The sequence below is a fragment of the Oncorhynchus mykiss genome, chromosome 2 (assembly GCF_013265735.2).
Source record: "Oncorhynchus mykiss isolate Arlee chromosome 2, USDA_OmykA_1.1, whole genome shotgun sequence".
Lineage (NCBI taxonomy): Eukaryota > Metazoa > Chordata > Actinopteri > Salmoniformes > Salmonidae > Oncorhynchus > Oncorhynchus mykiss.
In genome coordinates this window covers 69177849-69205825 of record NC_048566.1, presented here as the reverse complement: position 1 = coordinate 69205825, position 27977 = coordinate 69177849, and the positions used below count along the sequence as shown (strand labels likewise).

General features: G+C 42.6%; 1 protein-coding gene across 2 annotated transcripts; it reads left to right on the top strand.

Moving 5' to 3' along the window:
• Window positions 1-452: 452 nt before the first annotated feature.
• cpne2 (copine II) lies at window positions 453-26793 on the top strand. Of its 2 annotated transcripts, XM_021569993.2 has the most exons (16): window positions 453-706; window positions 5812-6014; window positions 7486-7665; window positions 7804-7878; window positions 8061-8132; window positions 8328-8411; window positions 8605-8694; window positions 8869-8967; window positions 11361-11447; window positions 11945-12004; window positions 17772-17905; window positions 18214-18268; window positions 19731-19782; window positions 19998-20131; window positions 25223-25459; window positions 26261-26793. In XM_021569993.2, the coding sequence occupies exons 2-16, from the start codon at window positions 5841-5843 to the stop codon at window positions 26366-26368; spliced, it is 1641 nt and encodes a 546-aa protein (XP_021425668.2). In that variant the 5' UTR covers window positions 453-706; window positions 5812-5840; the 3' UTR covers window positions 26369-26793. The 2 variants fall into 2 exon arrangements, with proteins under 2 accessions (XP_021425668.2, XP_036810175.1); XM_036954280.1 differs by lacking the exons at window positions 453-706; window positions 5812-6014 and adding an exon at window positions 6066-6664.
• The last annotated feature ends 1184 nt before the right edge of the window (window positions 26794-27977 follow it).

Genomic DNA, 27977 nt, shown 5'->3' with positions numbered 1-27977 from the left:
TACAGATTGAAGTGGATTTAACAAGTGACATCAATAAGGGATCATAGCTTTCACCTGGTCAGTCTATTTCATGGAAAGAGCATGTTTTGTATCGTCAGTGCATACATTTGAGTGTAAATGTGTAAAACAAATGTAAATATGCTTATTTTGGGGAATTAAAAACAAAAACGTGTGTTACAAAGTGTTAAGGAAAGAAAATCTGTTACTGCTTGTGCTTGACATATTTTTAAAGATAAATATATGTTGGGGCTTTTAGGGTTAACTTTAATGAAAACAGTCATGTACCCTAATATACTGTACTTATGTGTCAAACGCATTGGGCTATAACATTCGGCCCTGATGAATGATTACACAATAATAGTCTATGTTAAGAAAAATATGTAGCTATTCCCGAACCAGAGCATTTATGTTCTCATTTCGCTGAAGGCAATTATCAACTGAAAATAGGGGAGAGCGTGTGATTGAGTCGGGTGGAGTTGCAATGCGCGACCACTTCAATTGCTCCACTACGCCACACGGCGAGAGACTGTCACAGACCAGAATGACCTCCCCTCGCTGCCAACCACAACAATTTGTATTCCCTTGATTATATGTTTTGGACATCATGAAAATAACGTCAATTTGTGCATAGAAAGAAAAGTGTTCAAGTTATCAAGAGGAAGCGTTCTTCAGAGAAGAGTATTAGTAAAAAATCACATTTACCAAGGTAAGTGAATATTGGGACACTTGTGTATTTTTATCCTATGCGATTTAACGATATTCATATATTATGTCTCGAAACATGTCAATTAAGTAAATGTCTCTTTTAATAAAAAATGCAATGTGTTCCAATGTGTGCTGACTGAAATATTGTCAGTGTATTTGGGATATTGATTGATTGTAATTTTAATGTTCAATGTACTGCTTCCTGAAATTGAAAACTGATGCAAATGTTTATGGTGGCACACAGGATATGTCAAACGTTAATGTGAAAAGAAAGCACAAAGCTCAAGCTGTCAACCACAAGAGGAAACCGAGTCAGTTGTCACTAGTTCTAAAGTAGAAATGTCGGTCTCCTCTGAGACTCATGTCTTTACTTCTCTGGTTCACTCTTATCTGTGTGGTGGAAATCCTCTGAGACTCATGTCTTTACTTCTCTGGTTCACTCTTATCTGTCTTTTAAAAAGGGACATGTACTCTCTCTTTCTGTATCTATCTTTGCTCCATCTTTCTCTGGATTTACCTGTGCTCATCCCTTTTGTTGGTAGTTAAAATCTATTCTGAAATGTTTTGAATTTCCATTGTACGCAACCATCAAAATTCTCACCCACCCCCATAAGTATTCTCACCCACCCCCATAAGTATTCTCAAGTGACATTTGCTCTCACAGTAGATGAGATGATGCAGTCAGTCTAGTCCTTCAGCACTGAGATTAGTGAAGATGGGAATGCAATTTTCAGCTTGGGTTGACAATTGTCTTGATTGATAGTCATCTCGATCTATGTGCATCTATATGTGTTGATTTAGCCTGGACCATTTGAAGATAAAGTCCCTAGTTACTGGCCCAATACCCATTTTAATATTTTTACCATCTGAATAAATGGTCTGAGAAAAGTTTTCCTGCTGATTAGAACAGCACAAGGGGCATCTGAGGGGCCCTTTATGTTTGCAGACAACCAGACCTGTATTTATCTGTGAGGTCAATTCCTTCCACCACACTGAACACAGAGAGGAGAACAACATGATACTGAGGGTGGTGACTTGGGTCTGTAACTCTTTTAGGTAGCCTACTGTACTCAAATCAGTTTTCAGTGTGTGATTATATAATGGAATATTCAGCGACGCACATGGCAAAATGTAAACTAATAGGTTCAAGTATCAAAGATTTTATTTGAACTTCAATATGCCTACAGTGTGTGGCATTATTTATTTTAGAATTCAAGTCACTGAGACAGTTCTAGACTCTAGTCACTAATTCAGATCCTTTAGTCTTTCCCCATTTCCTACTACCCCACAAATATGCGTATCGTACTTTGCCCAGAGCTTTGCCTTAGGTGTGAAGAATGTGTTAACTCCAGTGACTGTAATGTTGGATGGACTGAGCCTGAGGGGCTGTTTGGGGATATGGCGTGGGTTATCATCCTCATTATTTTTGGTATGTGAGCAAGACTATGCTGATGTCTTCTGTATAATATTTTTACTGATACCAAAACAACATTTAACTGTTTACATTTTACAAGCAATTGAGAATATGACACTTTACTTTTGTACACTTGCTTGCGAATCCATCCATCCATGAAGATGCTTATGATTTGGTTGGAAGTGTGTGATGTGTTTATGATGCTGTACACTTCAGTATGCTCCCATTGTACACTTTTGCTTTGGTTGAACCTTTCGATGGAACGAGTGTCATAAAGAGCCCCATATACGACCTTTAGATGGAACGAGCGTCATAGAGAGCCCCATATACGACCTTTAGATGGAACGAGTGTCATAAAGAGCCCCATATACGACCTTTAGATGGAACGAGTGTCATAAAGAGCCCCATATACGACCTTTAGATGGAACGAGCGTCATAAAGAGCCCCATATACGACCTTTAGATGGAACGAGCGTCATAGAGAGCCCCATATACGACCTTTAGATGGAACGAGCATCATAAAGAGCCCCATATATGACCTTTAGATGGAACGAGCGTCATAAAGAGCCTCATATATGACCTTTAGATGGAACGAGCGTCATAGAGAGCCCCATATACGACCTTTAGATGGAACGAGCATCATAGAGAGCCTCATATATGACCTTTAGATGGAACGAGCGTCATAGAGAGCCCCATATACGACCTTTAGATGGAACGAGCGTCATAGAGAGCCCCATATACGACCTTTAGATGGAACGAGCATCATAGAGAGCCTCATATATGACCTTTAGATGGAATGAGCGTCATGGAGAGCCCCATATACGACCTTTAGATAGAACAAGCGTCATAGAGAGCCTCATATATGACCTTTAGATGGAACGAGCGTCATAGAGAGCCCCATATATGACCTTTAGATGGAACGAGCGTCATAGAGAGCCCCATATACGACCTTTAGATAGAACGAGCGTCATAGAGAGCCTCATATATGACCTTTAGATGGAACGAGTGTCATAGAGAGCCCCATATACGACCTTTAGATGGAACGAGCGTCATAGAGAGCCCCATATATGACCTTTAGATGGAACGAGCGTCATAGAGAGCCCCATATACGACCTTTAGATAGAACGAGCGTCATAGAGAGCCTCATATATGACCTTTAGATGGAACGAGTGTCATAGAGAGCCCCATATACGACCTTTAGATGGAACGAGCGTCATAGAGAGCCCCATATACGACCTTTAGATGGAACGAGCGTCATAGAGAGCCCCATATATGACCTTTAGATGGAACGAGTGTCATAGAGAGCCCCATATACAACCTTTAGATGGAACGAGCGTCATAGAGAGCCCCATATACGACCTTTAGATGGAACGAGCGTCATAGAGAGCCCCATATACGACCTTTAGATAGAACGAGCGTCATAGAGAGCCTCATATATGACCTTTAGATAGAACGAGCGTCATAGAGAGCCCCATATACGATCTTTAGATAGAACGAGCGTCATAAAGAGCCCCATATATGACCTTTAGATAGAACGAGCGTCATAGAGAGCCTCATATACGGCGCCTACATATTAATCATATCAGAAAATGACAATGTAGAAAAAAATTCATTTTGGTTTTATTTTTTTATTTTCAGCGTTCAATATAATCTTACAATGCATTACTTCAGTTCATTACTTATGGTATAACATACAGTGCATTTGGAAAGTATGCAGACCCCTTCACTTTTTCCACATTTTATTATGTTACAGCCTTATTCTACAATGGGAAAAATGTTTCTCGTCAATCTACACGCAATACCCCATAATGACAAAGTGAAAACAGTTTTTTTGATATTTGTGCAAATTTATTAAAAATAAAAACAGAAATACCTTATTTACATAAGTATTCAGACTCTTTGCTGTGAAACTCAAAATTGAGCTCAGGTGCATCCTGTTTCCATTGATCATCCTTGAGATGTTTCATCAACTTAATTGATTGGGCATGATTTGGAAAGGCACACACCTGTCTATATAAGGTCCCACAGTTGACAGTGCCCGTCAGAGCAAAAACTAAGCCATGAGGTCCAAGGAAAAGTCTGTAGAGCTCTGAGACAGGATTGTTTCGAGGCACAGATCTGGGGAATGGTACCAAAAAATATCTGCAGCATTGAAGGTCCCCAACAACACAGTAGCCTCTGTCATTCTTAAATGGAAGAAGTTTGGAAACACCAAGACTCTTCCTAGAGCTGGCCGCCCGGCAACACTGAGAAATCGGGGGAGAATGGTCTTGGTCAGGGAGGTGACCAAGAACCTGATGGTCACTCTAACAGAGCTCCAGAGTTGCTCTATGGAGATGGGAGAACCTTCCAGAAGGACAACCATCTCTGCAGCACTCCACCAATCAGGCCTTTATGGTGGAGTGACCAGACCGAAGCCACTCCTCAGTAAAAGACACATGACAGCTCGCTTGGAGTTTGCCAAAAGGTACCTTATGGACTCTCACACCATGAGAAACAAGATTCTCTGGTCTGATGAAACCAAGATGTTATGAATGCCAAGCGTCACTTCTGGAGGAAACCATCATGCTGTGGGGATGTTTTTCAGCCGCAGGGACTGTGAGACTAGTCAGGATTGAAGGAAAGATGAACGGAGCAAAGTACAGAGAGATCCTTGATGAGCACTCAGGACCTCAGACTGGGGGCGAAGGTTCACCTTACAAAAGGACAACGACCCTAAGTACACAGCCAAGACAACGCAGGAGTGGCTTCGGGACAAGTCTCTGAATGTCCTTTAGTGGCCTGGCCAGAGCCTGTACTTGAACCCGATCAAACATCTCTGGAGAGACCTGAAAATAGCTGTGCAGCGACGCTCCCCATCTAACCTGACACAGCTTGAGAGGATCTGCAGAGAAGACTGGGAGAAACTCCTCATATACAGGTGTGCCAAGCTTATAGTGTCCTACCCAAGAAGACTCGAGGCTGTAATTGGTGCCAAAGGTGCTTCAACAAAGTAATGAGTAAAGGGTCTGAGTACTTAAAGTATGTCAATGTGATATTTCTGTTTTTTATTTTTTTTAAATAAATGTACAATTTGCTTTGTCATTATGGGGTATTCTGTGTAGATTGATGAGGGAAAAAACAATTGAATCCATTATAGAATAAGACACGTAACAAAATGTGGAAAAAGTCAAAGGGTCTGAATACTTCCCAAATGCACTGTATGCAATCCTACATCTGTGATCTGTTGGTATTATAATCAATTTCCTATACCCTGGTTCCACTAGCACCAGCAGTGGAGGGAGGGTCTTACACAATGGCACATCAGTATCTTAGCAACAAGAGCCCTCACCACACTCCTCATGTCCTTACATTACATTACCTGTGTATGAATGTTTGACAGAGTACAGCTTTTATTCTCTCATATGACACAAGAAGGACCCCTGTAGATCAATTATTCTGCATGCGACCCTGACCTTTGTTCTTCATGTAGCTGAATTGATTCATTCAACGCTCTGAATACTGCACATGGATCAAATATGTGTTTTATGTTCTATTGAATTTGGAATATGAGAATTTATGATAGGTCCCAAATTCTCTGTCATTAACCATCCTCATATTTTTGTGTATCTCTCTATCTTATTTTGAGTCTCTACAGAATGCTACAGTAATGTCATTCATAGTGGTGTTTATCTGTGCTGTGTGTGTTCCTAGGCTGTGGGGGGGCTGACACTCCTGCGAGCATGGCCTACACGCTTGGCACGGGGCCTGACTCTGGGCCAGCCATGGGTCCCCAGAATTGCGTCACTAGGGTGGAGCTGTCCGTGTGCTGTGGCAACCTGCTGGACAGAGACGTGGCCTCCAAGTCTGACCCCTTCTTAGTGCTCTTCCACGAGGTGGACAGCAACTGGGTTGAGGTGAGGAGGGGAGAGGAGGGTTGGGCAAGTCTGGGAAAGGTCGAGGGGATCAATTATAAAGGAAGAGAAAAGGAGAAATGACTGTTGGAAAAGTGGAAGGAATGAAGGATTGTAGGGGTTGAATAAAGTTATGAAGTAAACCACTTGAGAGGGTGAAATAATCATTAATAAATATCCTCTGACTGTTGATTGCTCTCAATGTTTTATCGATTGATGCTCGCCAAGTTCGCAATAACACACAGTGTTATCAATGTACAATGGAGAAACATCAATCCATGGAAGCCGTGGTGTCTTGAGGAGTGTGGATCTGTGTGTGCTCCGGGTGCCCTCTTGTTGCCAGGGAAAGACATGCCTGCCTGGGTACTGTTGTGTTGAAGCAGGCTAAGTGTGATCGCTGCAGGCTTGGGCTGTCGGTCAACAGGGCAGGCTCCAACATGAAACCAGCAAAGCGGTTGCTGCAGTTACCATGGAAATTTGGACGGAAACAAAGGAGTCATGATGTTCTTGATGCGTGGAAAGAGAGTGGAAAGAGTCGTGAGGAATGGAACTTACAGGCAAACAGGGAAGGGACATGGAAAATACCCAGTGGGGTTTGAAAACGGGGAGCCTAAATGTAAAAAGTACCTCGGAGGATGTCTGCTGTTCCAGAGGTGTAACATTTAATCTCTTAAAACTCACTGAGCATGTAGTCATCCTGACAATGGTTTCTCTTTGGATCATGATGAAAGCTTCAGCACATGAAACACACAACTATACACAAACATTCCAAAGCTATATGAAACAAAACGCAGAGAAGAAATAGAAGAGAGAAGGGTTTTTAAAGGGAAGGGCTTTTCTTCCTGTCTGTCTCGGCATGAGAGAAGGGTTCACTCTGGGTGGAGGAGCCATCTGTGCTGTGGGGGTAAAGAGGGAAGTGTGATAGCACAGAAAGGGGAGGGAGGTAACTGTCAGAGAAGATGCTGGGAGAGACACAGAGGCGAGGGGTTCCAGTCAAACAGACAGAGCAGCGTTGGAATGTACAGTTTGCGCCAGTTTAGCCTCAGAGATGAGAGCACAATAGGGGTCGAGGACTATGTGAATATTCTATCAGTGAGTCACACATACACTGTGTTAGTCACCACCAGCTAGGTTTATCTTTCACATGAATAAGGCCTTTTCAACCTTACACCCCCCCCCCCCCCCCCCCCACATGTCCACCTCCAATCCAGTGGAGGCTGCTGAGGGCAGGACGGCTCATAATAATGGCTGAAACGGAGTAAATGGAATGGCATCAAACACATGGAACCCATGTGATTGATGTATTTGACACCATTCCACCAATTCCGCTCCAGTCATTACCACGAGCCCGTCCTCCCCAATTGAGGTGCCACCAACCTCCTGTGCTCCACTCTGTGTACTCGGTGTTGGCACGTCTGTGTGTATGAATACAGTACCTGTTAGACAAAACCATATTCCTGTGTATCATTTTCAGATTGGTCGAACAGAGACTGCGGTAAATAACCTGAATCCAGTGTTTGGGGTGAAATTTAAGGTGGACTACCATTTTGAGGAGGTTCAGAAGCTCAAGTTTTCCCTGTTTGATGAGGACAAGTGCAGCAGCCAGCTGTATGAGCATGACTTCCTGGGAGAGTACATCTGTACACTGGGGGTGGTATGCTACCTGTCACACTGTTCTTAGAGTCTGTCTGTGACCCCTTTCTGCGTCTGTTTATCACCTGTTTGTTATGTTTATTTGCAGGTGGGCATTTTCACCCCTCACTCACTTCTCTCTCTGGTCTGTTACCTTTAGATTGTGTCCAATAAGAAACTTCACCGGTCACTGACCTTGGCCAATGGCAAGCCAGCTGGGAAAGGAACCATCACAGTGAGAACATCATGCTTGCACAACTCATACCCACAGAGCGGTCCAAGAAATAAAGACATGTCCACACACACACACACACACACACACACACACACACACACACACACATACACACACACGTTCTGTAACATGGTACAGTTTTACACTGGATACAATAGAGTAACGGTTTCTCTTGTGTACAGATAACTGCGTTGGAGCTGTCAGACAATAGAGTAATCACACTGTCCTTGTATGGGAGAAAGCTTGACAAGAAGGTAAGTGTCACTGCCCACGTAGTACCATATTATCATCACTGTTAAGAAGTTCTCACGTAATATTTGGAACAACAATATGATTTTGTCAATAAAGACAATGCTCATGAAAGAGCAACAATGCCCTCTCCAAGTCTTCACCGTGGTATGCCGGCAGCTATGTGGGTCATTGTCAAACAAGATTGCTTTGTTTTGCAGGATTTCTTTGGTAAATCAGACCCTTACCTAGAGTTCCACAAGCAAGGAGATGATGGGAAATGGATGTTGGTCCACAGGACAGAGGTGAGTTGGCTCGGTAGTTGGTTAGGGGTGGCTGTTTAGACTATTTGAATGTCATCACTGTAGAACTAAGTGTATTATATTTTATAAACAAGGTGTATTACCACCTGGTAATACGTTAACTGGATTGACCTAGCTTCTGAGTTCCAAATGAGATGGAAGAAGTTGTATCTCTGTAGCTGTTTTTGGGCTGCAGGTGATAAAGAACACTCTGGACCCGGTGTGGAAGCCCTTCACAGTACCACTCATCTCCCTCTGTGATGGGGACGTAGACAGGAGCATCAAGGTAAGTGAGGTTTACCAACATGTGCATTAATATGAGGACGATGGCATGAAAATGTTAGCGAGGGAATCCCCTTTAATATATGTAAAAAAGCCAAATACATTTTAAGTGATTTCTTGTAGTATTACGGAATGTTCTGATCTTTTTGTCCTTCCTGTGGGTTGTCTCATATTGCAGGTACTGTGCTATGATTACGACAACGACGGAAGTCATGACTTCATTGGAGAGTTTCAGACCACTGTCACCAAGATGAGTGAAGCCCAGAATTCACTGGAGGTGGGGGATATATTTTAGATCTGTTCCTGTTTATCTATGGGAGTTTGTTCTGTATGGGTTAGTCATGCTTTGATGTGGATCTAAGACCATTTTCACATTGTTGTAACGTCCGTCGTTAAATGAAGACCAAGGTGCAGCATGGTAGGGTTACATTTTTTTAATTTGAAATGTTTCACCAAAAAACAAACAACTCAACGAACGTAAAGCTAGGAGTGCAACACATGCAACACACAAAGACAAGATCCCACAACAGAAGGTGGGAAGAAGGGCTGCCTAAGTATGATCCTCAATCAGAGACAATGATAGACAGCTGCCTCTGATTGGGAACTATACTCGGCCAACAAAGAAATGTAAACATAGATTTCCCACTCTAGTCACACCCTGACCTACCAAATAGAAAATGTAAAGTATCTCTACGGTCAGGGCGTGACAGTACCACCCCCCAAAGGTGCGGACTCCCGGCCACAAACCTTAACCTATAGGGGAGGCTCCGGGTGGGCATCTACCATCTGTGGCGGCTCCGGTTCGGGACATAGCCCCCGCTCCCTATGCTGATGCCTCCGCTTCTGTGGAACCGGACCGCGGATCATCGCCGGAGGCTCCGAACTGCGGATCGTCGCCGGAGGTTCCGGACTGCTGATCGTCGCCGGAGGCTCCGGACTGCGGACCGTCGCCGGAGACTCCGGACTGCGGACCGTTGCTGGAGGCTCCGGACTGGGGACCGTCGCTGGAGGCTTCTTGCCATGGATCATCAATATAGGCTCCGGGCCTTGGATCATCACTGGAGGCTTCGTGCCATGGATTACCACTACAGGCTCCGGGCCATGGATCATCACTGGAGGCTTTGTGCCATGGATCATCACTGGAGGCTCCGGGCCATGGATCATCACTGGAGGCTCCGGGCCATGGATCATCACTGGAGACTTCGTGCTATGGATTATCACTAGAGGCTCCGGGCCATGGATTATCACTGGAGGCTTTGTGCCATAGATCATCACTACAGGCTCCAGGCCATGAATCATCACTGGAGGCTTCGAGCCATGGATCATCACTGGAGGCTTCGTACGTGGAGCGGGAACAGGTCTCACCGTACTGAGGAAACGTACTGGTAGCCTGGTGCGGGGAGCTGCCACAACGCGTCCTGGCTGGATACCCACTTTAGATTGGTGAGTGTGGAGAGCTGGCACGGGACACACTGGGCTATGAAGGCGCACTGAAGGCATAGTGTGTAGAGCTGCCGCAGGATATGCTGGGCCGTGGAGGCGCACTGGAGGTCTGGAGCGTAGAGCTGGCACAACGCGTCCTGGCTGAATCCCCCCTGTAGCAAGGCAAGTGCGAGGAGCTGGCACAGGCCACACTGGGTTGTGCTGGCGAACTGGGAATACCGTGCGTAGAACTGGCGCAGGATATCCTGGGCCGAAGAGGCCAGGATCATCATCTGAACCCTGACAAAAATGTTGTGCCCCCGAATTTTTTTTGGGGGGGCTGCCTCTTGTGCTCGCTTTGTTGGTTTAACTCCTCGTAACATTGCCGTAACGTCGCTGCCTCCATCTGCTTCTTCGGACGGCGATACTCCCTGGCCTGCGTCCAGGGTTCTGCTCCCTCCAGGATCTCTTCCCAGGTCCAGTCCTCCTCACCACGCTGCTTGGTCCGTTGGTGGTGGGATCTTCTGTAACGTCCGTCGTTAAATAAAGACCAAGGTGCAGCGTGGTAGGCGTACATTTCCTTTATTAATTATAAAATGTTCCACCAAAAACAATAAACAACTCCACGAACATAAAGCTAGGAGTGCAACACATGCAACACACAAAGACAAGATCCCACAACAGAAGGTGGGAAAAAGGGCTGCCTAAGTATGATCCCCAATCAGAGACAACGATAGACAGCTGCCTCTGATTGGGAACCATACTCGGCCAACAAAGAAATATAAACATAGATTTCCCACCCTAGTCACACCCTGACCTACCAAATAGAGAATTTAAAGGATCTCTACGGTCAGGGCGTGACAAATGTCTCCAATCTCAACGCACTCCTCACTGTGAGTGAATGACTCACTTAAGACACTACAGTCTTAATGCACCTAATACAGCTCACCATTTCTGAATGGAATTCGCAGGTGTTTATTTACTAACACCAATTCAATCTACTGCCTGTTTTAACCTCACTAAGGGATGTTGGGTAACACTTTATTTTACAGCTTGGTAACACCTGGTGAGAGAAGTAGGAAGTTACTTTTTACTTCAGTTTTTGTCTGCCAACTTCTTCCTGAAAACCTTGTGTCATTTGCTAATGGCAGAAATGCAAATAGAGCTGGTGTGAGAATGAGTGTAAATTGTGTGGGTGTGCAGATGGGTCTTAGTTGTAATTGTTCACTTAGTGTTCCTTTCCACCAGGTCGAATTTGAATGCATTAATCCGAAAAAACAGAAGAAGAAAAAGAGCTACAAAAACTCTGGAATCATCATTCTGAAGTCATGCAAGGTGAACCAAGACACGCAGAGACTAATAGATATACACTATGCCTCTTAATTAGTCAATCCATTATGGAAATCACAAAAAGGTGTATTAAGTCTAAAAGGAAACAGCTTTACATGTATTATGAATCCACAATAAAGCGTTATGCACACAGCTAATGAATTTTCGTTCATAATAGTATTTTTTATTAAAAAACAAAATGCCTGTAATGTGGCTTTGCTTCAGGCAGGGTTTAGAGTAATGGCTCCAAATCCCTATTAAATTCATGTATTAATATCAGCACAAAACACCTGTCAGTCTCACACAGTCCACCACAGTTCTGCCTGCAGTAATCACCTTTGTTCAGGCAGCCAATTACTGAATATGGAGATGACTCAGTCCTATCAAAGTGCCACTGCTGCGCCTCCTCCAATTATTTATCCATAGGAAAAACAATTTGAACTTGCTTGAGTATGGAATAGTATGAACAGAGTTTGAATAATGTTTGAATAATGTCTCCTCAGGTTGAAAGGGACTATACCTTCCTGGACTATATTTTAGGTGGATGCCAGATCATGTTCACTGTGAGTATGAGGTCATCACTCAACTCAGTGTGTCTCCCACTCTACCTGAAAACTCTGACCCTTTACTCCTACTCTCAACCGTCTCTGCCACCCACCTACAGTAACTCAGACATCCACCTACCCCTGGCAATGAACTCCAATATGTAAAATTACACATAACTGTATGTACGCACACTGTATGTACGCACACTTAGAAATGTCCTTTTTTTTAAAGAAAATTACATGTTTTGTCCGTTAAAATAACATCAAATTGATCAGAAAAATACATTGTAAATATAGTGTAAACATTATTAATGTTGTAAATGACAATTGTAGCTGGAAATGGCAGATTTTTTATGGAATATCTACATAGGTGTACAGAGGCCCATTATCAGTCACCATCGCTCCTGTGTTCCAATGGCACGTTGTGTTAGCTAATCCAAGTTTATAATTTTAAAAGGCTAATTGATCATTAGAAAACCCTTTTCAATTATGCTAGCACAGCTGAAAACTGTTGTCCTGATTAAAGAAGCAATAAAACTGACCTTCTTTAGACTAGTTGAGTATCTGGAGCATAAGCATTTGTGGGTTTGATTACAGGCTCAAAATGGCCAGAAACTAAGAACCTTCTTCTGAAACTCGTCAGTCTATTCTTGTTCTGAGAAATGAAGGCTGACATGAACGCTGTGTACTACTCCCTTCACAGAACAGCGCAAACTGATAGATAGATAGATAGATAGATAGATAGATAGATAGATTAGGTTGCCACGGCTTATGCCCGACCGCATGTTTACACTGTATTTCTCATCAATTTTATGTTATTTTAATGGACAAAAAATGTATTTTTCTTTAAAAACTTAATTCATTAAATGCACCTTACAGTACTGTACATCTTTGGAAACATGGTAGGTTCAGAATTCTCTGTAGTAGGATAAAATCATCATTGGTCTATTTTTGGCTCAGGCTAATGGGTGAAACATTGTGCGTCCCTGGTGATGTCACACCTTTGTGTCAGTGCTCCGTTATTGGCCAGCCAGGGTATTTATCTCCAATGGTGCTGAAACACTTTACACCTCCACTTCTTACACCTCCGTGCTACCGTGGAATACTCTGAGGAACTGTGCCCTTTGTTCTGCAAAGATATGTGTTGTATCTATGTTCTCAGCACCCAGGGTTTAGAAACGTGTAAAAACAACTGTTTGATGACATGTTGTTGCATACTGTAAATACTTTACTACATACCAAGAGAGAATGTAGACTTTTATGCCCATATTCTGTAGATACTTTGTAGCCACAAAATAACTCTACCTGTTTTTTAATTATTCCCTGAATGGCAATATTAACTTCTTCCATCTTGCCACAACTATTTAGTTACCTGTATGTGACTAGATGTGTTTATTTATGTGGTTGTGGACCACAGACATTGTTCTGATGAGCAGGTTTATGTGAGGTCCTTTTCAACCAATTATTTTATCCCAATGTTATTGTCAGATTTTTTTTATACGCAAATATAACATTTGTGTTTCCATAGTTACTGTGTTTTGTGCCAGAGGAGACTGTCTTTGCAAGAATGAAAGAGAGAGAGAGACAGAAAACAATATAGGAGTATGACTGGAAAGACACAACTTGATGGTTTGGCTTTAGGTGGCTACATCTTATAGGACACCCTTGAGAGACCAATGGAATTTGTGTTTGTACTGTATCCATAAGATTTTGTTTTTTAGTTTACATTTTCTAAAACCTAGGAAATGTGCAATGATTCCTGACAGGTTTATTAAATGTATCTGATTTTAAAAGAGGAGATACTCCTATTTCTACTGGGTCAAGTGATTTTTAAATGTGTTCAAACCCCCAGTAAGATTATAACACCATTACCTTAATCCGCTATGATAATTTAAATATTTAAATAGTTCACCCATGTGTGCTTCGTGGATATTATACCTGCATGTTATAATTCAGTTGAGATTGGTGTTTGGGAAGGAATGTGAATCTAAATCCTCAACGGTGCTTGCTGCAGTTCTCTTCATCTGTTTTCCTTTGTGAGAGACCCAGGGCTCTCTCTCTCTGTTCCACGGAATTCAGTTATACTTAGCATGGATCTAATGCTAATCTGTTCGAGGTGAAATCGTCTCTACAGAGATGCAGATGAGAAGCACTGCTTATATTGACTGGAACTGAAGAAAACAGTGTTTGTGGTAGTTGCAGGAAAAACCTTCTTGACTATATAGCACAATATTTATAACATTGTAATAAAAGCAGCATTACAACACTGGTCAAACCAGCCTAAAGGTCAGGCCTGCTGTGGGGAGCAGTCCTCAGTAGAACAGTGTTCATCTATGAGGTCATCTGATTGTACATTAGCTTGTTACCTCACCACCAGTTATTTCGGAAGCCCTACACTTTTAGAAGAAAAGGGTTCCAAAAGGGTTCTTCAGCTGTCCCCATAGGAGAACCCTTTTAGGTTCTGGATAGTACCTTTTTTTCTAAGAGTGTAACAAAGGGTTAGATATATGTTTAAGAAACAGTGTGGTACTTAATCTGTACTAAAGGGAGTTAAAGCTGAAGATGTGATCCATCTATCTATCTATCTATCTATTCAATTCAATTCAAGGGGCTTTATTGGCATGGGAAACATGTGTTAACATTGCCAAAGCAAGTGAGGTAGATAATATACAAAAGTGAAATAAACAATAAAAATTAACAGTAAACATTACACATACAGAAGTTTAAAAACAAAGACATTACAAATGTCATATTACGTATATATACAGTGTTGTAACGATGTACAAATGGTTAAGGGTACACAAGGGAAAATAAATAAGCATAAATATGTGTATATGTATTTACAATGGTGTTTGTTCTTCACTGCTTGCCCTTTTCTTGTGGCAACAGGTTAGAAATGTTGCTGCTGTGATTGCACACTGTGGTATTTCACCCAGTAGAAATGGGAGTTTATCAAAATTGGATTTGTTTTTGAATTCTTTGTGGATCTGTGTAATCTGAGGGAAATATGTCTCTCTAATATGGTCATACATTGGACAGAAGGTTAGGAAGTGCAGCTCAGTTTCCACCTCATTTTGTGGGCAGTGTGCACATAGCCTGTCTTCTCTTGAGAGCCATGTCTGCCTACGGCAGCCTTTCTCAATAACAAGGCTATGCTCACTGAATCTGTACATAGTCAAACTTTTCCTTAAGTTTGGGTCAGTCACAGTGGTCAGGTATTCTGCCACTGTGTACTCTCTGTTTAGGGCCAAATAGCATTCTAGTTTGCTCTTTTTTTGTTTGTTAATTCTTTCCAATGTGTCAAGTAATTATCTTTTTGTTTTCTCATGATTTGATTGGGTCTAATTGTGCTGCTGTCCTGGGGCTCTGTAGGGTGTGTTTGTGTTTGTGAACAGAGCCCCAGGACCAGCTTGCTTAGGGGACTCTTCTCCAGGTTCATCTCTCTGTAGGTGATGGCTTTGTTATGGAAGGTTTGGGAATCGCTTACTTTTAGGTGGTTGTAGAATTTAATGTCTCTTTTCTGGATTTTGATAATTAGTGGGTATAGGCCTAATTCTGCTCTGCATGCATTATTTGGTGTTCTACGTTGTACACTGAGGATATTTTTGCAGTATTCTGCATGTAGAGTCTTAATTTGGTGTTTGTCCCATTTTGTGAAATCTTAGTTGGTGAGTGACCCCAGACCTCACAACCATAAAGGGCAATGGGCTCTATGACTGATTCAAGTATTTTTTGCCAGATTCTAATTGGTATGTTGAATTTTATGTTCCTTTTGATGGCATAGAATGCCCTTCTTGCCTTGTCTCTCAGATCGTTCACAGCTTTGTGGAAGTTACCTGTGGCGCTGATGTTTAGGCCAAGGTATGTATAGTTTTTTTTGTGTGCTCTAGGACAATGGTGTCTAGATGGAATTTGTATTTGTGGTCCTGGCGACTGGACCTTTTTTGGAACACCATTATTTTGGTCTTAATGAGATTTACTGTCAGGGCCCAGGTCTGGCAGAATCTGTGCAGAATATCTAGGTGCTGCTGTAGGCCCTCCTTGGTTGGTGACAGAAGCACCAGATCATCAGCAAACAGTAGACATTTGACTTCAGATTCTAGTAGGGTGAGACCAGGTGCTGCAGACTTTTCTAGTGCCCGCGCCAATTCGTTGATATATATGTTAAAGAGGGTGGGGCTTAAGCTGCATCCCTGTCTCACCCCACGGCCCTGTGGGAAGAAATGTGTGTTTTTTGCCAATTTTAACCGCACACTTGTTGTTTGTGTACATGGATTTTATAATGTCGTATGTTTTACCCCCAACACCACTTTCCATCAGTTTGTATAGCAGACCCTCATGCCAAATTGAGTCGAAGGCTTTTTTGAAATCAACAAAGCATGAGAAGACTTTGCCTTTGTTTTGGTTTGTTTGGTTGTCAATTAGGATGTGCAGGGTGAATACATGGTCTGTTGTACGGTAATTTGGTAAAAAAAGCCAATTTGACATTTGCTCAGTACATTGTTTTCATTGAGGAAATGTACAAGTCTGCTGTTAATGATAATGCAGAGGATTTTCCCAAGGTTACTGTTGACGCATATTCCACGGTAGTTATTGGGGTCAAATTTGTCTCCACTTTTGTGGATTGAGGTGATCAGTCCTTCGTTCCAAATATTGGGGAAGATGCCAAAGCTAAGGATGATGTTAAAGAGTTTTAGTATAGCCAGTTGGAATTTGTTGTCTGTATATTTGATCATTTCATTGAGGATACCATCAACACCACATGCCTTTTTGGGTTGGAGGGTTTTTATTTTGTCCTGTAACTCATTCAATGTAATTGGAGAATCCAGTGGGTTCTGGTAGTCTTTAATAGTTGATTCTAAGATCTGTATTTGATCATGTATATGTTTTTGCTCTTTATTCTTTGTTATAGAGCCAAAAAGATTGGAGAAGTGGTTTACCCATACATCTCCATTTTGGATAGATAATTCTTCGTGCTGTTGTTTGTTTAGTGTTTTCCAATTTTCCCAGAAGTGGTTAGAGTCTATGGATTCTTCAATTACATTGAGCTGATTTATGACATTCTGTTCCTTCTTTTTCTGTAGTTTATTTCTTTATTGTTTTAGTGATTCACCATAGTGATTCACCATCCCCTCGAAGCCTACCATTGACTATGTACATACCCAGCGTGTGACAGAGCTGCAGGAGTTGTGACCCGTTTTTGTTGGTTATGTTGTCATAGTTGTGTCTAGGTGGGCATATGTGGGAGGGAATGCTGTCTCTCTCTCTCTCTCTCTCTCTTTCTCTCTCTCTCTTGCACTCTCTCTCTCTCGCTCTCTTTCTCTCGCACCCTCTCTCTCTCTCTCTCTCTCTCTCTCTCTCTCTCTCTCTCTCTCGCACCCTCTCTCTCTCTCATTATCTTTCTGTCCATCTATTGAACAAGGGAAGCTGTCCAGTTGTCAGCCACAGGTTTGGTAGGAGCTGAAGGAGATCTGAGTAGCAACCATGCACCTTGATGTGATTGTGGGTTAAAGGCAGTTGCATGGACTGCATGAGGATGTGGGCTTGTTTGTACGTGAACGCTTGTACTCGCCGCTTCAGGGAGGGCTTGTCAGTTGTCATCTCTGAGCAAATTAGCATGTTTATATTTTAACCTTCTGAATGAAGTCACTTTTCCTGAGGACAGGATCCTGAAATAAGGCCGGAATCTATTTATACGTTCCACATCCGTTCATATTTTGAACCGATTTATAGGCTTTGTTTGTGTTTGTGAGCATGTCTGTCTCCTGTCTTGCTATTCCTGCAGGTTGGCATTGACTTCACAGCATCTAATGGGAATCCTCGGGAGCCCTCCTCTCTTCACTACATCAATCCTCTGGGCAGCAACGAGTACCTGTCCGCCATCCTGGCTGTGGGCCAGATCATCCAGGACTATGACACGTGAGTCCCGTTATAGTAAACACTAATGACAGGACTCAATATGATCATATCACAGATACATATCAGTATCAGAGTTTTCATAATACCTCAGTCTTAAGTCACAAAAAGGTCCCTTCAACTCTTCTAATTATGTGTCTCCTCAGTCATATTCTTTATGTCACTTCAAAATATCAGATTGTATGGGTAGGTTTAATTGTTTATGATAAAGTACCAACCCAAGTGTATTGCAACATTCCGTAATGCAAAATTGTATGTTGAATTTTGATGAAGTAGCTCAACACTGCCAATCTGTTGTAATACTTCCTCAGTGACAAAATGTTTCCTGCTCTGGGATTTGGGGCTCAACTCCCTCCAGACTGGAAGGTAAGTGTATGTACTGTCTGTATGCGAGTGTGTGTCTTCACAGTACACTACATATGATAGAAGTAGAGCCAAAGGAGTGTTAAAGAGAAGAGGGCGACTGGAAGAGAGTGCTATCACGGAGATAAAGAGTATGTATAATACATGCATAATCCAATGATTATACAACTGTCGTCCCATCTGGGTTGCCATGGCACTGCACTGATGTAAAGGACAAAGGGAAGAGGAGGATGAGCAACAGAAATAGACAGAATATTTAGCCCTGCTTTCAGATACTGTATGGGAAGCATTTAGGGAGGTTTAACCCATCTGTGGTCTGAGAAAATGAGAGGAAGGAGAGAGCAATAGGTTGAACAAATGGGAATAAAGGGCACTGCAGGGATGGGAATGAAAGGGCACAGCAGGGATCGGAATGAAAGGGCACTGCAGGGATGGGAATAAAAGGGCACTGCAGGGATGGGAATGAAAGGGCACTGCAGTGATGGGAATGAAAGGGCATTGCAGGGATGGGAATGAAAGGGCACTGCAGGGATGGGAATGAAAGGGCACTGCAGGGATGGGAATGAAAGGGCACTGCAGGGATGGGAATGAAAGGGCACTGCAGGGATGGGAATGAAAGGGCACTGCAGGGATGGGAATGAAAGGGCACTGCAGTGATGGGAATGAAAGGGCACTGCAGGGATGGGAATGAAAGGGCACTGCAGGGATGGGAATGAAAGGGCACTGCAGTGATGGGAATGAAAGGGCACTGCAGTGATGGGAATGAAAGGGCACTGCAGGGACGGGAATGAAAGGGCATTGCAGGGATGGGAATGAAAGGGCACTGCAGGGATGGGAATGAAAGGGCACTGCAGTGATGGGAATGAAAGGGCACTGCAGTGATGGGAATGAAAGGGCACTGCAGGGATGGGAATGAAAGGGCACTGCAGGGATGGGAATGAAAGGGCACTGCAGGGACGGGAATGAAAGGGCACTGCAGGGACGGGAATGAAAGGGCATTGCAGGGATGGGAATGAAAGGGCACTGCAGGGATGGGAATGAAAGGGCACTGCAGGGATGGGAATGAAAGGGCACTGCAGTGATGGGAATGAAAGGGCACTGCAGTGATGGGAATGAAAGGGCACTGCAGGGATGGGAATGAAAGGGCACTGCAGGGATGGGAATGAAAGGGCACTGCAGGGATGGGAATGAAATGGCACTGCAGTGATGGGAATGTATGTAATGGAATTGTCAAGAAGGAAAGCTAAATAGAATAGATAAAGTGACAGAAACAGGGTTGGGGGAGGGGATAATTATACAATTTGATCACATACACAATTCATTACTTTTCCCACCAGTTACAATTAAACAATGCAAATTAATGTTTCTACTGCACCCACATTCCTCTACTGTCCCTCTCACAGCCATTGGACATTCTGCATTTTCTATTTCTGCACCTGAGTTTCTTTGTCTCCTGAACCTGCAGGTGTCTCATGAATTTGCCATCAACTTTGACCCGACCAATCCATTCTGCCAAGGTGAGCAACTACCATGTTATCTGTAACTCCTATTTAAAACCTTACTACAGGCTGTACTTACCAGAGTTGGTTTCTTGCTTTTTCAATGGAGTTGGACTTATGTCTAATGTATTAGAGAAGTACCATACTAAAATCCTCTGCGTAGAGTCTGAGTTTGCTGTCAAGCATTTTCCATGACATGGTTTCCATGTGGGTTTCCTGTTTCCTGTGGCCAGGTGTGGAGGGGATTGCCCAGGCCTACTCTGCCTGCCTGCCTCATATCCGCTTCTACGGCCCAACCAACTTCTCCCCCATCATCACCCATGTGGCCCGCTTTGCCACCCAGGCCCTGCAACAGGAGACTGCTGCGGTGAGTGCCCGTTAGCACTATTAGGACCACTACTTTCATTGTTTCATTGTTTATCCATTTTCATTCTATTGAATGTGTCATTGTGCTGTTTAAGATGGCCATCCAAACTCATGTCATTAGTATGAGTCAACATTACCAGTTCTAAATGACATGTAAATCCCCCCACATTACCAATACTTATTTACTTTAGAGGTTGGTGCACTTCGTAGTAAACACGAGCACTGTTCCACTGCCCGAGTGGCCAGTTATGGTAGCACACAGGCTGACCATGTGATAGGTTTCCAACTGTAACCCAGAGCTCCTGAAGCCACAGAACCGTTAAACATTCACACGGTTGGAAAGGTATTACCACTGAGTCCTTACATGACATCTTCTTGTTCCGGGGTAGAGGTTTTTATGGAAAGATTACATTTCCATGGAAAACATACCCTCACCACAGCTGAAGCAACTCAAAAGCCATATCTAACAATATGGAAAATAGCTGGAGTATTTACTACATAATCTACTCTACACGCACCCTATTCAAACACTTTCCACTCATCCCTGTTTTTACAACAGTAGTGCTCTGTACTCTACCGCTCATGCATAATGAGGCATTACAGACTCCAGCTTATTGGTGGAGTCATCACAGTTACAATGAAAATAATTCAGCCCGTTGGACAGCTTTCCCTTTAAGAACAATTCTTTCCTGTGTCTCTCAGACTGGTCTGTTCCTCTCAGAGCTGCTCAGCATGCTGTAATCAGAAAATAATGAGTCCCCTTACTGCTTTTCTCATGGGCCTATCAGCAAGCTGTGTATGTGTGTTTTGTGTGTGTGTGTGTGTGTGTTTTGTGTGTGTGTGTGTGTGTGTGTGTGTGTGTGTGTGTGTGTGTGTGTGTGTGTGTGTGTGTGTGTGTGTGTGTGTGTGTGTGTTTTGGACTCAGGGTATGTAAGATGGAGAGTTGGATCCAGCACTAACAGAGATCCTAATTGCTTTGTGAGAAAACTTTGCTTCTAGTTGTCAGTTCAAAGTCTGCAGAGGCATTTTGAACAGCGCTCGCAATTTCTCTCTGCTCTTATTACCAGCCCAGAGGAGAGAAGAGGACAGCAGCCATTAAAATCCCCTTTCAATTATACAGATGTAGGAAGATATTTTGATTCCCCCTGTTGCAGGGGAACTTTCCTGCAATGCAGAAAATTAAATACCTTGTAGTGTATTTAAAGTTTAAAAAGGCTTCTGAAGTTTGTAATTTCCACAATTTCCACTTTGAAATTTCAGACTTGATTTTTGAAAAATGGATCAACACCTACAAAAATGTCCATTAATTATAATCCACATGATAATTCACAATTCCTGTTGCTGCAGGATTATTTTCCTGCTGTAGCAAACTGGCTCAAATTAAGATCCTATATCTGTAGTTAGTTATAGAAGGTGATTCAGTGAACAAATGTTCCCTCTTTTCACCTGTTGTTCATTGGTTTTAATGACTAATGAGGCGTGGCCTAGAGGTCTTTTTTCTTTGCAGTCCAACAGAATGGTCTCTCTCTCTCTGTCTCTGCTCTGTGACGGGAGAGGGATCTGACTCTTGACAGAGATGCAGCACTGGAAAATGTGACCGCAAGGATGTGTCAGCAACTCTACACTTTCAGAAAAAAAGGTGCTATCTAGAACCAAAAAGCATTTTTGGGCTGTCCCGATAGGAGAACCATTTGAGGAACCCCTTTTGGTTCCAGGTATTACTCATTTGGGTTCCACGTAGAAGCCTTTCCACAGAGCATTCTACATGGAACCTAAATTAATTTTACCTGGAACCAAAAAGGGTTCTCCTATGAGGATAGCCACAGAACCATTTTGGAACCTTTTTTCTAAGTGTGTGAACAGCCTAGAATGAGACAGTTAACAAGTATTTTCCTCCAGGGAAGGAAGACAGACCAGGACAGAATGTCCCAATTAAGAATATAGATAACATTCTTATGCCCTGAAAATAGTGAAAATACAGTTCAGACCTCTCTTTGGAGAGGTCTGAAGTGAATGGCTTCACATTCAGATGTACACAGCATGTGGGTTTGGAGGAAGTAATAACTTATTATTAATTATCCTTTAGGCTCCTGTAAGCTTTTTGTCCCTAATTACACCCTGTCACCCCAGAGAATATGAGTGAAACAAGAGAGAACTAGAGAGAGACCAAGGATAATTTTACTGCAATTTGCTGATATATTTACTGTAAAAAACGATACAAATGAGCTATTATGTTCACTTCACAAGGTTTAGGAAATGGAAGAGATAAATACCTTGATGTGTGTGCGCGTATGCACTCACAAATCACCTGCTAGGCACTGTAGATGTCTGTCCCTGGGCTTGGAAAATGATTGTGGGTGTGTGTGTGTGTAGAAATCGGCTGAGGTAGCTGTGTCTGTCTCTGTCCCTTAGGTAATGATGTGCTAATGAGCGGGCCTGTTAAAGTACATTAAATGAGCAGACTTCACAGTGTCCAAAGCAGGGGAGAGGGTGCTTTTATCAAACACAGGTCAGCTCTGGTGGCCCATCTGACGAGAAGCAGGCAAGAGCAAGGGGTCACAACAGCTAGCATATCTGAGGGACTGTGTTTGTGTGGGAGGAAGCTACTGACAAGACTACAGAGATTACTGGAGAGCAGTTAATAAAGACAACAGCCAAGCCGTGTGTGTGTTGCTGTGTTTGTCAACTTGTCAACTTATACCTACCTACCTGTCTGTATGTCTCTGAGTGAGGAAAAGCACACATATTTTTGTGCATGTTGAGTGCGATTGAAACAGCGAGTGTGTGCATGCGTGTGCTTCTGTATGAATGTAGAGTGTGTGTGTGTGTGTGTGTGTGAGAGAGAAGAGGATGAAAATAAGTCAGCCCCAGCTCTCTTCTTAGCCCAGTGCCCCTGCTAAGTGTGAGGACGTTGGGGTGCTGTGACACATTGGCACGCAGGGCTTGATGTCTCATGATCACAGCATCACATCAACCATGCCAGAAGGCCAGGAGAGTTAATCCTGGCCTCCGAATGTGTGTATTCCACACTTTATGCCTCAATGTCTTTATTCCACACTTAAAGCAAAACCTAGCCAAGCAGTAATGGAGCTTTTCTCACCCAGAGGGACATGTTTGCGTGGTCTGTTAGTTAGCGCACTGGACACTGACAATGACCAGAGACGGGGGGAAAAAAACATTATTTTATTAACATAGGTCTAGCCCTCCCATTTGGATGAATACCAGGGCATTTGATGTCAGTCAGATTTCTTTGTTTCCTTTTGAGAACAGAAAGCCGCAGTGGGTTGGAAGAGAGAGGCACAGTTGGGGGGGGGGGGGGGGGGGGGTGAGCATGGAACGTGGGAACTGCTGAGGGTCTTGCGTCAGTGGCTGTGTTTGGAGAAGCAGCTAGAGGCCCTCTCATCCTGCACAAGTGCTGCTCTCTCCGACCTGACCATAATAAACCCACAGGACAAAATGATGGTCATTAGACCATAGCTTTACACTGACTCACACTAGACAATCAGACAGACATTGTTGCGTCCGTTGTTAGAAGGAGACCAAGGTGCAGCGTGGTAGGCATACATTTTTTCTATATTTTCAAATGACACCAAAAAACAACAAAACACGCGATGAACATAAAGCTCTGTAGTGCTAAACAGCAACTATACAAAGACAAGATCCCATAACTGAAGGTGGGAAAAAGGGCTGCCTAAGTATGATCCCCAATCAGAGACAACGATAGGCAGCTGCCTCTGATTGGGAACCATACCCGGCCAACAAAGAAATAGACAAACTAGAATGCCCACCCAAATCACACCCTGACCTAACCAAATAGAGAAATAAAAAGGCTCTCTAAGGTCAGGGCGTGACAGACATGCTGTTACTGCTTTTGGCTGTGCGCTGCGGTATGATTAAGAAATCCGTTGATCCCTTAAGACCAGAACAGCCTTTGACATTTGTGGTTGTGGGAGTGGGTCTTTTTGGGCTCCAGTCAGTTAATTCTCCAGGTGGTGTGTGATAATTCAGTGTGACTGTGCTGCTGTCTGCTCTCTAACCAGCCATACAGCTGGAAGAAGATTTCATTATGATGCCACGCTGAGCAAATGTAAATCTCCATGCTAAATATGACTATCAGCAAACTGCAGCAGAAAGAACAGGAGACAGGGATTGTGTGACCATATAAATCCTCCTTCCCCCACCCTCCTGTTTTGCAGGAGTGGAATGGGATAGTATTAAAGCTCCTGCTTTCTCCTTCTCATCTTGTCTCTCATCTTCAATCTCCCTGTGTACAACAATTTCTCCACCATGTAATGCAATCATCAGTAATCTGCCTGTGTTATTCTAAGGTGTTTTGAGTTAATGTACATCAAAAGCTTTTAAATACATGTGTGTCTACAATGATTACATGGAGCTTTGATATTAATTGCCTTAATATTAAGGGCATGATTCAATAGGCATCGCGGACGATCTGCATACATATTTGAAGGTCATTTTCGATTGAGCCGACATTTGCAGCATTTACTGTGCATGCAATCTTCGCGAAAGACTTCAATCGAGTTATAACGAGGATCTTCCGCCATACTCCTGCGATAACGATTGAATCTAGCCCTAATTTGTTATTCCAGCACCAGTGTCACTTCGGAGATGTGGTTATACAGTAGCCATCATACTGATACCGGTCTGTAATCCATGTGGCTTAACGGAACAGTGTAATATATTTTGGCTAAATGTAATTTCTGTCTAAACAAACTTTTCTGCTCTGTCCCTACATGATTATATTCACCTTCAAGTCTCCTTCGCATCATCCCCGAAGCTTAAAAAAAAAAAATCCACAAAAAACGATATTTTGGTATTTTTTTCATTAGTCCACAGATAATAAAGTCCCAGAATGTTTTGCATGTCAGCAGTCAAGTTTTCATGATGTGGCAAGTGACACTTTGCTTCTTGAAAATCCCATATCTTGAAAACTTGACTGCTGACATGCAAAACATTATGGGACTGTACCAACAGTAGACTAATAAAATAAAATTTAAAAAATAAAATTTGTTGAGTGGATTTGTCTATGAATCACCCCTTCTCTCCACCCGTCTCTCTCTTTCTCCCCCTGCAGCAATACTTCACTCTGCTGATCATCACAGATGGGGTGATCAGTGACATGGATGAGACCCGCCACGCCATTGTTCAGGCAGCCAAACTCCCCATGTCAATCATCATTATTGGAGTGGGCAATGCAGACTTTGCTGCCATGGAGTTTCTGGATGGGGACAGCAGCGTGTTACGCTCCTACACAGGAGAGGAGGCAGTCAGAGACATCGTGCAGTTTGTTCCCTTCAGGGACTTCCGAAATGTGAGTGTCTCACATGTTTAATAGGGTGAAACAAAAGGATTGTATAAATTCCCACATTCTGATTGTGGCCACAGTGTAGCCGTGCTTCAACACATGGTAGATAAAGGGGTCTCTTATCTGTCCACTGTGTCCGCATTGTGACCAGTTATCCTGGTCCCTCCCTGTATGAAAAGTATTTGACAGATATTCTTTCAAAATAATATTTATTTTAAGACACATGTTGATGCCATAAGTCAATGGCATCACCTGTCAATGATTGTTAGATGGTGGGATAATTGTGATTTAAATGGTTAAACTGTCCAGATCTGTCTACACTTGTATGCTATCCAGACATCTGCGTGTCTGACTATTCCGGAGGTGGTCAGGAAGACCTGATCACAATCAGATCACATTTCATCTTTTCATTGTCTAGACTTGTCTAAAAATGTGGGTACAATCAGACTGTGGGCAAGATCAGGAGAAAATGGACTGTTATATCCCTATGTTAAAACCACGACAGGTTGTTGTTGCTAGACAAATTAGAGATGATGCTTGCTGTAATGGATTTATTTCAATCACATATGTAAACAGCATTGGGAGTGGGTGTGGGAGTGGGTGTGGGAGTGGGCAATCTGTAGCTTCAGTCCATCTGCAGGAAATGAAAAAATCTTTAATACAGAGTATATGGAGTGGTCCAGTAAAAAGGTTTACTTCCCAAAACGTTTACTGGATGAAAGTTGATTCGAATGCATTATTATTTTAAAATCATTGACATTTAGAGATCTCTAATGTGACTTTTATTTTCCTGTTATGTTCTCACAGGCTCCGAAGGAAACTTTAGCCAAATCAGTATTGGCTGAGCTGCCGCAACAGGTCACACAGTATTTCAAACAGAGGAACCTGTCGCCTAGCAACACAGCATTGGAGTGAAAGCCCAAGGCCTTGGTTAATCATGCATGTTGCAAATATCTACTCACTGTTTACAAAAAACAATGTGCATGAAAAGTGTTTTTTTTTTCATATGTATTTATCAGATTTTTTTTTACATCTTAAAGCAAGACTTTGTGGAGGAGGAAAATGTGTCAAAGAACACTACTTTGCAGTCCCCTGAAAGGAAAGGGAATTTTAGAAATGTCTATACTGTATACTGAATGTAAATTTATACAATATTCTATGTTTTGAAAAGGAAATGTTTATGAAAAGTTCTTATGTATCTTTTATGCATTGAATTGTAATTTGTTGTACTTGTACCTTGAAGGTGTTGTACTTGTACCTTGAAGGTGTTGTAATTGATTTTATAAAGTTCACCATGTATTTATGTTACCACTCAGGTAAATAAACTTACATAAATGTCACTGTGCAGTGCACTGTGTTTGACTGGAACATAATGTCAAGCCAACATAATGGCCATGTAAATTGTGACTGACTGATCTACAAATAATATTGAGTAGTTATTTATGATGCAAGGTTATTTGTCGATTATTCAGCCTTGATTCATCTTTAAAGATAGAGGACTTTAGTGGCCAAAAAAAGAGCCAGTTTTAGCATGGGCAGCGCCATTGAGGACATTCACCATTTTGAAGTAGTCAACTGTGTGGGACTTCCTAAGGGTTAAGGAAGGATCTCATAATTCCATCCAGGTCACCAGGAAGGATCAGCCAATAAATTATACTTGTGAGGAAACATTCCATAACTGCAGGTGGCAGTAAATCATCAACATTGGCTTTATACCTGTTCAAACAGAACATTACAGGTGGCACTATGCACCCTTTCAGTTTCTTTGCCAACTCATAGAAGTAGTAGAGGAAGAAAATGGACTACTTCAAAAATAGAGATGGCCTCAATAACGCTGCCCATGCTCTCATAGACGCCATAAAAGGACATACACAATGATGCGATGTCTATCGAAGTCTATGAACGTGTGCAATGACTACATTCTGGTCTAGTTCCTGCCCGATTAGATGCAAGGTGTTGCGTTGCATCAACCAATGGCATATTCAAGAGCTTCAAAACCGTGATGAATCATGGGTAAATTGTGACTGACTGATCTACAAATATTGGGTGTGTTCGAGCAGTGAAGGTGACTGTAGACGAAATTCAGCGAGGTCCATCTGCGACAGTCTCGACACTGTAGTGGTTTTCCAACAGAAAGATCAGTGTTGATCTGAGCCTTGCTTTTTTTGTCTTTCTAAATGTCGAAATAAACGTTTCTGTACCCCCATAGCACACGCTCACAAAGTGAAAACATAACGTGTGTACAATTAATTGGTTCGAGAGCGGTCTCAAATATCAATTTCAATTGTATCCCCTTGTAGCTTTAGAATTGCTGCAAAGTTGGTTCCTGTTCAGTCAAGTCTTTGGTCATATTTGCGTGGGTTAACCAAAAACACCCTAATGATTGGTTGACAAATAGTGCCTCCCACAATGCAGGCGATGAATGTATGGTGCAGTTGGTGAGAAGCAACTGCAGCAACTTGAATGTGACTTTATCAGAAACTGATTGACCTTTGATCACGTTCTTTATAAAGTTCATGCAGTT

Bases quoted from the DNA above. Each gene is read 5' to 3' on its own strand.
- cpne2 (XM_021569993.2), top strand. From the start codon at position 5,841: ATGGCCTACACGCTTGGCACGGGGCCTGACTCTGGGCCAGCCATGGGT. The intron at 11,448-11,944 runs GTGAACCAAGAC...ATGTCTCCTCAG, and splicing joins TCATTCTGAAGTCATGCAAG to GTTGAAAGGGACTATACCTT. The intron at 17,906-18,213 runs GTGAGTCCCGTT...ATACTTCCTCAG, and splicing joins ATCATCCAGGACTATGACAC to TGACAAAATGTTTCCTGCTC.